Source organism: Glycine soja, chromosome 4 (genome assembly GCF_004193775.1).
Source record: "Glycine soja cultivar W05 chromosome 4, ASM419377v2, whole genome shotgun sequence".
Classification (NCBI taxonomy): Eukaryota; Viridiplantae; Streptophyta; class Magnoliopsida; order Fabales; family Fabaceae; genus Glycine; species Glycine soja.
This window is the reverse complement of record NC_041005.1, coordinates 48,195,530-48,207,637: the sequence shown is the minus strand read 5'-3', so window position 1 is coordinate 48,207,637 and position 12,108 is coordinate 48,195,530. Positions and strand designations below refer to the sequence as shown.

At 34.7% G+C, this 12,108-nt stretch overlaps 1 protein-coding gene across 4 annotated transcripts; it reads left to right on the top strand.

Annotated features, from left to right (window-relative positions):
* The first annotated feature begins 1,316 nt into the window (after nt 1–1,316).
* On the top strand, nt 1,317–11,000 carry LOC114410103 (zinc finger CCCH domain-containing protein 38-like). 4 transcript variants are annotated; one of them, XM_028373884.1, is made up of 6 exons: nt 1,317–1,514; nt 2,636–3,281; nt 6,286–6,659; nt 7,558–8,672; nt 8,863–9,881; nt 10,530–11,000. In XM_028373884.1, the coding sequence occupies exons 3-6, from the start codon at nt 6,334–6,336 to the stop codon at nt 10,557–10,559; spliced, it is 2,490 nt and encodes an 829-aa protein (XP_028229685.1). In that variant the 5' UTR covers nt 1,317–1,514; nt 2,636–3,281; nt 6,286–6,333; the 3' UTR covers nt 10,560–11,000. The 4 variants fall into 4 exon arrangements, with proteins under 4 accessions (XP_028229685.1, XP_028229682.1, XP_028229683.1 ...); XM_028373881.1 differs by having other exon boundaries at nt 1,318–1,514; nt 6,286–6,668; XM_028373882.1 differs by lacking the exon at nt 2,636–3,281 and having other exon boundaries at nt 1,318–1,514; nt 6,286–6,668.
* Nucleotides 11,001–12,108: the final 1,108 nt, after the last annotated feature.

The following is a 12,108-nucleotide window of genomic DNA, read 5'->3' as shown; positions in this document are numbered from 1 at the left end:
AACATCCTACCACATTTTCCTTTCAAAATTATTCACTGTGGCCACATTTAGGTAGATGGCATTTGGGCAAAAACACTAAAACATGCTTCTTCTTTCTTTTTCTTTTAATAGGGACTAAAATAATTAATTTTAAATTTGAAAGATATTTTTTTAAAAATTCAAGAGACTAAAATCATATTTAAATTTAAAATATAATAAAATTTATTCTTTTTTTATCTCCAAACTTCTTAGAATTTATGTTTTTAGTATGTAATTTAAATTTTAACCAATCAAAGTTCATAAATTTTTTTTTTTCATTATCATTATTAGTTTTTGTTAACAAGTATTTGTTAACAAGTAGTAAAGTAATGATGTAACAACATATGACACAGTAGATATTAAAATATATTACAACTTATTTACTAATAAGACAAGAGGTAATATAATTTTAACAACTTTTAAAAAGTATATCATATTTTCATTTAATTTACTCTTATATTATATTTTTAACAAATAAAATGTAATCTCAAACTAAATATTAAAAATTTACTAATAAAAAATTATATGATGCAAAATATATTAACTTTAGACTTGTATCATTTGACTATGAGATGTTTATTATTTTAGTTTTTTTTAAAAATCTTCATAATATATTTAAAGGTTTGTTTCTTACTTATTAAAAATAAAAAATAGAAAAATCATTGAAAATTCATCTAATTTAAATTCATTTTAATTAAATTGAATTAAAATTTAGAATTGATTAACTAATAAAATAAAAAATCGGAAACATGAGTTGGATTCCATTTTAAACTAATTTAGAAGATTTGTACATAAAAACTACTCGATCAATTAAGGTAGATATCTTATAGTTAAATTTAATACTCAACATAAATACCTATAATTATATTTATTCTGAAAAAAATACAAAGTCACAATCTCAACTCTCAACAAATTTGATTTTCTTTACTATTTTTAACGGATAATTAGAGGACACAGGAAATCTTTTGGTAATAACACAGGAAGTTAATAAAGAATTTGTTTGTTAAATTATTTTTTTAATAATATATGTAATTTTTTGTTTTGTTTATGTGTCTGTCTAAATTGTTTATTTAAAAAATTAAATTTCTATTTTTTTAAGAAACAACTCTTTTTTTTATGGATTTTAAGAAACAACTTTTATTTACTTTTTAAAGAATCAATCTTTTAAAAATTATTTTTAAGGAAACTTGTTTTTTTTTTTGTTTTAAAAGACCCCAAATTGCATTTTTTTGCTGATAAACAAAAGAAAATGGTCCACATTCCGCAATGTCACGACCAGTATAAAAGGAGAAAGGAAGAATCGATCGGAAAAACAAGGAGAGAGAGAGAGTAAAAACAGAAAAAAAAAAAAAATCAAATCCAATCCAGCACAGATATTTGTTCGGGAACACACAAGCAAAGCTAAAGCTGCTCAGTTTCTCTCGCAGCTTCGACATGGCAGAATCACGTGCTCCACTCTAGGGTTTCGCTCTCCAAGCTCTCTTTCTCACTCACTCGTGAGTCTTCTCCCAACCCTACCATGCTTCTGCCCTTCCATGTCTTTTTTAGGGTTTAACATGTTTCCTGTGATTTTAATTTGAGTCGTTGTTTTTCAACCTAGTTTGTGTTATTTTTCGTTTGTTTTCGAGCCTGTGTGCTTGAATTTGAATGTGATGGATATTCGTTCTTGTTGCTTTTCCCTTTTTTACCATACGTTAGGATTGATAGTGTTATCAATGTCGTTTAGGCGGAAAACTAATGAGTGTCTGTTGTGACTACCTGCAAGAAAAACAGAAATTGAAGCTAGAAAATAGAATTTTTCTGTTGTAGCCTTTATTTACTATAAAGTGTGATACAAGCTGGATAAAGAACTAGTGCAAGACAGGGAAAATAACACTCAGAAAGAGAAAATTTACAGAGAACACTAATAATAACCACCCCTTTTTCTAACTCTTACATTACTGTTAATCACTCTTTCTGTCTTGGTCTAACTGCCTCATGCTGTTACTTCCGCGCCAGCCACTACTGCCTCTATCGTTGTATTGTTATGATGCAATATGACAGTATCCTAGGTTAGGTAGTGACTGAAGAATTTTCCCTTTGCCAATGAAAGAGTCTCGGAGACACGAGAATGGGGAACCATTTAAGTTACAGGGACAACAAATTCTTAAAAAACTCTTAGTATAGGGCTACAGGCTTTGATCACAATATTTGTTTTGTATTTTAGCCTTGCCTCAACTCGGGCCCTGGCACAATGATAAAGTTGTGCCTCGGTGACCAATTGGTCATGGGTTCAAATACGGAAATAGTTTCTTTGCATGTGCCAGAGTAAGGTTGTGTACAATGGTCCTCCCCCATACCTTCGCATAGTGAAGAGCCTTATGGTACCAGTTTACATTAGTTTTATTAGCCTTGCCTCGACTATAGTGGGAAATTGATTTCTTATGCTACAATTGCCTAAAAATCATTTAACTGACATTTTTTAGGCTTCACCCATAGAATGAGCTGGATTATCAAGATCCAAGACATTAGGTAGTTGTGTAGTTGGGTTGGCAGTCTCCTGGTGTGCTTTAGTTCTATGTGTCTCAGTAAGAGTAAATTATTCCAAGTGCTAATATTAGATACAATTTTTCTGCAGTAATGCGTGGAGGTGTTACCAAGTTCAGTGAAACTGTCAAAGTAGCTGGTGTAAATTGGTTTCCAATGGCATTTTTTCCTTCCACAAGAGCAATAAACCGTTGACTATTTCAAGAATGGGAAAGGATGTGCCACCTTATGTATTAAGTTTCACTAGATACACTTGTGCCCAATTTACATCAAGAACAAGCATTGAAGAGAATCAATGCAATACTCGTTGTAGATTTGATCTACTTTTTGGGTGGCCAATTGTTGAGTGTTTTTTTGAAAAATTTATGAGATGCATTGAATCCTATAAATGTTGTAAGATGCTGTACAGGTTTTTGGATAATACACCTAGCCTTTGGAGGATTGTTTGGAAGAGCTAGAGCATTGTATTTTGTCTGTTTGAAGATTAATATCTGTTGAAATAGACTTGACATCAATTTTGAGGCCTTTTCAGATACCTTCTTTAGTTATTGGACCAATTTGTTACAGATGATGAAGAGTCTATCTTATTTGAGGCTTGCAGGCCGGTGGCATTGTTAAAAGGTTTATGCATCATTAAGAAATCCTTAGGCTGTGTCTGATGTATTACATAAGGAAGACCTGATAGTATAAGCAAACAGTATCAAGCCTTACTAGGTGTTTGGCACATCAAAGTGACAGTAAGTTGAATATTGGCAAAGTTTTTTTTCTCCCAAAAACCATATAAATGTATCCTTTTCTTAAGGACTTGATATGTCCTGATAGGATATTCATTCAATCTCAACTCCCCCCCCCCCCCCCCCCCCCCCCCAGCTTTAAGTATCCCTATTATCATGGGTATTGCCTTTTGATGTTGATCACTTCTGCCAAGGCTTGCTCTTTAAAATTTGTTTCATTGTTAATTTGTTGTCATCAGGGAATGCATGCATCCCCAAATTCCCCGACTGGCAGTTACAATGTTCTTTAAAATTTTTTGCAACTCTTTATACATCAGATTAGATTTCCTTGAATTGAGGAAATGAAGGAAGATGTGGGGAAATAGGACAGATTTATAAAGCCATACACCGGACTGTTTAATGGTTTGGACATCAAAACAATACCTGATTTTCGTATGAAATTGAAGGTGAAAAAAATTGTTCAGGATGGAAGTGCCTCTTATTTAAGGCAATATATATTGATTTATCCTCTGAAAAAAATGTAAACATATTCATTTTCACTCGTTACTTCCATATATTCCAAGCACATTCTACTATATGGTCTGAAAAACGCTTACATGTTTGGTATTGGTAGAAAATCCTGTTGCTGTTCCTTTGGTTTGTTAATCCAATCTACATATTATACTTTAGGAGGCCATGACCCAATGCTTAACACTAAAAAACTTATGTTGTTAACAGTATTTTTTTTTCTGAGAAGCCATCAGTAATCTTTATTTAGAAGCAGAAAGAAAGAAGTTTTTAAAGCAACCTGTGTAGAATTTCCTAATCTGGATCAAGTGGATTTTATTATAGAACTTGAATATACAACTGAAAACTGTTCCTGCAGTCAATTATATCCACATGAAATGCTGTAATTTTCAGTTCTAAAGTTTCTTTGGGATAGATAGTTTTGCTTCTTTCTCCTCATGTTTCTTTTGATTGATGCTTGTCACGTCTCCTTTTTATGTGGTTTTTTGGAGGATTTGGATCTTCCTGTTCCATGTTCTTCTTCTGTTTTAATCAATTGATTTCCGCCAAAAAATGGTCAGTCTCAATTATACATGTGTTGAATGGTTCATTTGAAGTTAGGTTAGGACTCTTATTAATTCTTCCGACCATGGTTATCAAATTCTCGAGTTAACTCGTTAACTCTTATGAGTTTATGAGTCTATTTATCCTTTGTGAGTTGACTCTTGAGTAAATTCTTTTTTTAGTAGACTCTGGGTAGACTCTTTAAACTTTAAGTAAACTCGGTAGACTCTTGAGTTTATCACCGAGTCAACGAGTTAACAAGTTAAAAAAATTAGACCAAAATGTAAGTCATTTTGGATTGTTTTTTGTCTGTTTAGTATTTTCAACATACCTTCATTTAGTGTGTTATTTTCAAATACAAAAATTCTCACCTTTAATAACATTAAACCCTTATTCTCTATAACATCAAATCCTCGATGGAAATGATCTACCACTACTATAACATCTGCAAATTATTATCTAGTAGTGATACAGCTGAGCAAAAAAAAAAAAATCTAGTAGTGATGCATTACTAGACGTGGTTATTTAATTATTGTGAAATTTATGATTTACTATTTTACTTAATTATATTGTTGAAATATTTAATTGTTATGTTATTTATAGGTATTTTGTTATTATTTTTATATTTTTTTTTATCAGCAAAATATAATATATTATAGATGGATGAAAGTACCAGGGGTACTATTAATACAATATTAGTGGTAGGTATGCTGCTGGATCCACTAGTATTATGATCCAAATTGCAGACCTGATATACTATTACAGTGTAATATCCTTCATTTCTGTCCTATATACAAGAAGCTACTGGTAGATTACTAGACCAGTAGTTATAGGACTCTACAAAATCTTTCTCCAACCCTCTAAGCCATGACCATACTAGAAATATTGCGTCTTCCAACAGCTTACTTCCATTAAAAGGCTCATTTAGGAAAACATGTCGATTTCTGTGCTGCCAAATAGACCAGGTAAGGGCCACCCACCAGCACTTCCATCTAGAATACTGCTTTCCTCCATTTATGCCAATTGGTTGCTGCATGAAGTGTTGTCTTGGATTAACAGAAAAAGCTCCCATGGTTTGAGTCCAGGAAAGGGATTCCCACCATAAGGGCTGTGTCTTTGGGCAATCAAAAAACAGGTGAGAGGCTTCCTCCTCCTTACTTCTGCAAAAAGGACATATTGTGTCATTCATCTGGATTTGTCTCCTTCTCAGATTAGCTTTGGTTGGTAATCTGTCTTTGATTAGTCTCCATGCAAAAAAAATTAGAGCTTTTGCTGGGATTTTTAGCTTCCATAGGTCCTCTAATGCCTCATCCGGATTGTCCCCTGCGGTTGCTTCTTGCAGCAGGTGATATGCACTTCATGTAGAGTACTGTCCACTAGTTTCTGGTTTCCATATCCAGTAATCTGTGATCTGATTTTGGATTGGTATCTGTGATATTTCATCCATAAATCTGACAGTCGCATCTACTTCATTGTCAAATAAGGGTCTTCTCCACTCAAGATTCCATTCCCAAACTGTTTCGGTTTGTCTCCCCATTTGCTGAATGACTCTTTGTTGTTATTATTTTTATATGAAGTGGACTCTTACGAGTCTACGAGTTGAGTTTATGAGTCAAATCTATGGAACTCCCACGAGTCTACGTAAACTCTCGAGTTTGATGACCTTGCTTCCCTCCACTTGGATGGACCAATGGAACCCCTTTAGGGGCCTGGGGGATCTGGAAGGGAGTTAGAAGTGCATTGGGAGGGGATTAAATCCTTCCCACTGAGTGCATTGGTACAATACATGCCCGTCAACAGAACTATGGCACTCTAGCTTGATACTTATTGTTTTAAATACAATATTTGTGCTTTTTATGTCTCCTAGCATGTTGTAGTCATTTAATGAAGAAAAAATAGTAGAAGAATGACGATATAATCTAGTTTTCTGGTGATTTATTTGTTTTTGTTAATTCAGAGAACGTTGCTTTTGTCAAAGAGAAGCATTACGATTTTGGCAAGTGAGATGAGTGGAAGTGGCAAAAAGCGCTCTTCAAAGTGGGATTTGAGAGACGATCCTGATTTTTCACCTGATGATAGTCAGCAATTGCGGTCTGGGTGGTCCTCTGCAGGTGATAAATTAAAGCCTGGCATGGGATTTTCGTCCAAGGAACCTTTTTCTGGAGGCAGAGGTTCAAATAAGGACGATATTATGAATAAAGACTATAGAGTTTTGGATGCAACAATGGAATGGGATGAGGATGGAAGTTACAACAATGAAATGTCTCCTGGGTTGGAGGGATGGAAACATAATAAGAGACATAGTCAATCCCCCAAAAATGGTTGGAGCAGGTCAGTCAGGTTTGTTTCTCTACTTGGTGTGTCTTTGCTGATCCTATTTTCTGAATATTGATTGAAACTGTATAAAGTGTTCATCTGATGGTTTGTTGTGCAAGCATGACTGTAAATAAACTTGGTTGTGTACATTATAAAATAAAATAAAATACATATTCAAAAGGTCCTAAAATATATGATTCTCTTGTCCTCTGAAGAACTTGTGCTTTAATGTAGGAGCTGTATACACTCGGGAGAATACTGTGACACATTTGAGCCCTCAGCAGTATTGTTGGGACTTGGGATAAAATATTTCACTACTTAGATATCAACGACATTTTAAGCATGTCTTAAATGCTTATATATTTTTTTCATCTCAATACTTTGTTTTCTTTTTTAGACACACTGGTGCAAGCAATCATTACCACTTGATTTATTGGTCGTTTGATGGCATCTAGTTTATCTTTAATCTCAATCATTTATGTGCAACATCTAATAGTCTAGTATTAAAAAATTTATCTTCTGGACTAATGTTCAGAAGGTGCAGTTTTCAGTTTTTATAGAAGAGCTTTTTGTAATTTGTACCAAAAGCACTCTGCCTTTTTCTTATTAAGATGTATCTATACCATGTTCTATTTCTTTGTTTTAGATATGCATCCCTTGTTTGTATTTTCTGAAGAGCTTGTTTCTTATTATTTGCTTTTATTACCAGCTCATCCTAGAACTTTCTGACTGCTTTCTATTTTAGATCTTTTACAAAAATGTAGTCTTTATTTTGAAATTATGCTCTCTTTCTCTAATAATTTTGTGTTCAGATATTAGTGATAATACTGTGGTCATTGTTGTGGCGGCACATAATATTTTAGATACAGTTGGTTTTGTTAATTGTTTACCTTTGGATTATGCCATTTACTAGGAGTAGTCGAAGCAGGAGCCCTCCTCATGGTTTTAGGTGGGATTCAGGAGTCAATGACAGAAATAGAATGCGGGCTGGAGGATCGACACAACCATGTAGAGATTTTGCTGCTGGTAAATGCAGAAGAGGCAGCCACTGCCATTTTCTTCATGATAATCAAAATCATGAGGATAGTTGGGAAGATAAGTACAGGGAAGATGGAGCTCCCAGATATTCTGCTCCCCACGAGGGTAGAGACTATTCTCTTAAGAGTGGTAGATCTAATGAAGCCTGTATTAATTTTCCAAAAGGAAGGTGTAGAATGGGAGCATCATGCAAGTTTGTGCATCATAACAATTCTGATGGACACAGTAAAGTTTCTGTGGATGAATTAGCTAGAGAGAGGGAAATTGATAGAAGGCACAGAGACAGTTCTTTTGAGCAGGGTGGAGGGCATGGGCCAAACCGTAGTGGTGATACTCTTTGCAAATTTTTTGCTAATGGACATTGTCGTAATGGTAAATATTGTAGGTTTTCTCATGATAGGCAAGCATGTAGAAGCCCTAATAGAAGATCAAGAGATGATAGGTGGGCAAGCAATCCTGGAGGAGATTATAATATGCTGGATAGACCGAAATTGAGTGATTCAGTTAGTCCTAATAGAAGGCCAAGGGATGATAGGTGGGGTTCAGATGGTAACAGGGCTGATGCAGATAAAGTTTGGGACAGTCCAAAGCGGAATGATACAGTTGCTGTCTCTGATACAGCAAAGCTGGTTGAGGACAAAAGTGAAAATGTGGTTGCCGCAGAGCAAGGATTCACCCCTTTGGCTACGAGGGATGGATGGGGTCATAGTTTGGATAAGAGCAGAGTGCATGGTGAACAACCATTTTCAAGTGATAAGAAGGAAGCTGACAGTTGGATAACAGGAAATAATGCTGCCAACATGCATGGTTCCCAGTCAATAGGTACAGACATTTGGTTGGGTGATGATGCAAAAATGTCTCCTGATTGGGATTACAGGGTGAGATCTTCCAGCTGTATTGAAGAAAAGCATGAACAGAATAAGCATGGGATAACGCAGGGTTTTATGTATTTAGACACCTCTGAACATGACAGAATACAAATTGCTCCAGGTATTCATCCATTTGATGTTCCTATGGTTGTCATTCCTTGTAAATTGAAAAATCTTTTAACCTGCAAGTCCCAAAAATTAAAATTAAAATTGCTCCAGATATTTCATTGACATGTGGTGATAAATGTGACAAACGAATCTACAGATTCACGCATAGACCTAAACTTTTCTACTACTGATGTTTCTTCCAGGACAAGGTTTTAATCAGAATGCAGTGAGTTTTAATTCTTTGCATTCTTCAAGCTGCCAAGCAGTTGGACAAAGTCAAGTAGCAGTTCCCATTCTACCTTCAAAGGGTGGAATTGTTGATGGTATGCTGAAACAGGAAGTCTCCACTGAGAAAAAGTACACTGCTGAACCAAATATCATGGATGCTGGCTTATCACAAGTTAGTTCAAGAAATCCTCCTCCAACCGCGAACGTGGTAGGCAAAGAACAGCTTGCTCAGCTTACCAATCTCTCAGCCTCGCTGGCTCATATCCTCGGGACAGGGCAACAGCTGCCACAACTTTATGCTGCTTTAAATTCTCATGATGCAAAGGACATATCCTCCCTAGCAAAAACTGAGGTGCCTGCTATGCCTGTTTCCAACACATTCATCAGGCCAGATCCTACTGTTGGACTCCTGAAGCAATATGATCCAATGTGTGACAGTGTTGAGCCAAAGAGTGCTGTTGCAAGTGGGGTACCCCCAGCCATTCCTCCAAGTCAAAAAGTTGCAGATGTAGTGGAAATTCCGTCACAGTCCAACACAGGAAGACAAAATTGTGGTGATTCTTCCAAGGCTGCTGGCTCAGAAGAACTTGTCAAGAGTGATCCTCTAATCCAGTTGCAGCCAGGTCAAAACACTGGGGTTAATAAGGAAATGTTACCTGAGGAAACTCTAAAATCTAAAGATGATCCTAAAAGTACCAAAGAGAGTGGTCCTTTTGAAAACATGGAGCAAACTGATGGTCCTGATGAGGCAAAGAAAATAAAGGGTATGAAGGGGAATCGTGCATTTAAATTTGCATTGGTTGAGTTTGTTAAGGAGCTTCTAAAACCAACATGGAAAGATGGTCAAATCACCAAAGAAGATTATAAAACAATTGTGAAGAAAGTTGTTGATAAAGTAACTGGTTCCATGCAGGGGGTCAATATTCCTCAGACACAGGAGAAAATTGATCACTATTTGTCATTTTCAAAACCAAAGCTTAACAAACTTGTACAGGTCAGTGGTGGTTAGCTTACACATACTGTTATATTTTTGAAGGATTCCAAGTCTTCTCCCCCATTTTACTTTTGTAGATGAAAGTGAAACCATTGAACTTTCTGTAAGGCTTGGATGTTTATCGGAAGTTGCTAAAAAAATATGGGATTAATTTTGAGCTGAGAAATGTGCTTACCCAAGATTATGTGTAGCTAAATGTCATCATTAAGGATACTGTCTAATCTGGGGATCTGTTTTTAATTTTTATTTTTTGGCCAAAAAATGTACGCAACTTCCTAATTTCCCCCCCTCATGAATTACTTATTTTGTCAATCTAACAATTTAATGGGATTTTATTTTGTTTATAAAGAAAGAACAAGTATTTCAAATTGAACTTTTGTTTAGATCAAAGTTTTCCTGAATCCATCAAATTGTTGCAACTTAATTGATCTCTGTACGATTCTAAACTATTGTTGCAGAAGTTGTAGTTATGCTATTATGCATGACGAAGTTCTATTTTGCCAGTAGAGATCTATGTTAGCTTCTGAATCTACATCTGCAATTGAAACATTTTCTTTTTTCATAGTTCAATGGGTGTGAAACTCGTGACAATTTGTTTAGCTGTGGCTTTTCCAACTAGTCTCACAATTCTTCTCTTTCTGGTTGCAGGCGTATGTGGAAAAGGTTCAGAAGGCTTAGTGCAATTGTTGAAATTTGACTGCCAACCCTATCGTTTATATTTTACTCAGCACTGTTGTCTTCAATATGTATTCTCTTCTTTATCTCTGGATTTTTTTGTTTTGTCTTGGCCATTTGTTTGCGTACTTTAGCTCCTTTGCAGCTATTGCATACAAACAATCTGGGAGCATTTTTTGGGCCTTTAATTTTTTTTTCTTCGTTTCTTTGGGGAAAAATTATTAGGTGTTTGTGCCATTAGACAATAGTTAGGCAGTTATGTGGGATTTAATTTATTTTTCCAGTTTATTGTAATTATAGGAGACAGCTGTTTGCTTTTCAGAACAGTGAGACAGAATGGAACCAAAACATGCTCAAGTCCAATGCTTGATTATTTCAAACTGGACGGAGGAGGTTTCAATGTCTATTTTTAATTATAAATTCTCATGTATGAGTTTGCCTGCATGCATGGTAGTCATTCGCCCAAAATCATAACGAAAAATATTAATTGACATTTTTAATATTTCTTGAATAGGTAAGGGATTTTGTCTTTATTTATCTCATTTTATGCAGGTCTAGTTTCTGGTCTGTTATGGTACTGCAGATCTGTTTGCAACAGGGAGAACTAAAACAATACGCAATATTTTTAGCAGTTTGTGGGAATGTTCCTTTACCTTATGTTCTAGTAATTTGCTGTCAGCATGCTTACTTTGTAATTAGGTTTGAATGTCTCTTGTATTTAACGTAGAAATAAATTCTCTTTGTATACATATGGAAAATTTTGATAGGTAGCTCCATAATGAAATTTGTGCATTTTTATCTTTTAACAAGACCCTTCCTTGTTCTCGAGTAAAAAGAGGTCTGCATTTTTTTAAGCAAAAGAAACGGAGGGTTAAGGATATATAAAGTTTGGCACCCCAACCCCTATAGCACCAGAGAAACCCACCTTCAAATATATAAATTGAGATACAAAATAATTGGGAGGGCCAAGCCATACCCAATAAGAACAGACTAACAAAATCTAAAGGTATTCTTTAAAGAGGTCTCCATTCTTCAACCGATAATTTAACAAATACTACTGGATAATTTAGTACATCCTATTAATTTTATTTATTGATTCTTCAAATATTATCCTTAGAGAAAAAGTTTTATATTCACCAAAAAGAAAAGAGCAACAGTTTTAGGAAATTTATAAGTCATTATTACTGGATAATCACAGGCAGTTGGTCAGCTACTCCTCAACACACAACATCTCACTTACCAATAAATAGATACGCTTCAAGCAAATCAGTTAGTTTGGTCCCTAGAGAGTAGAGATGTTAAATAAATAAAGATGGATGATATTAAGAGATTTTGGCTTTACATTCTTCAATTAGGCAGTTATTTATTTTCCTGATTGTGGACACATTAGAACGAGTTTTATTTTTACTACTTTATTGCATGCCTATTGTTCAACATTATATTGTCATCTGAATAATGAATAGGGAGATAGGAAGGTTTTTATTAAAAATTAAGGTAAGATATATTGAAAATATTATGTTATATTTTTTAATAAAAACTTTTTACTTTTTAC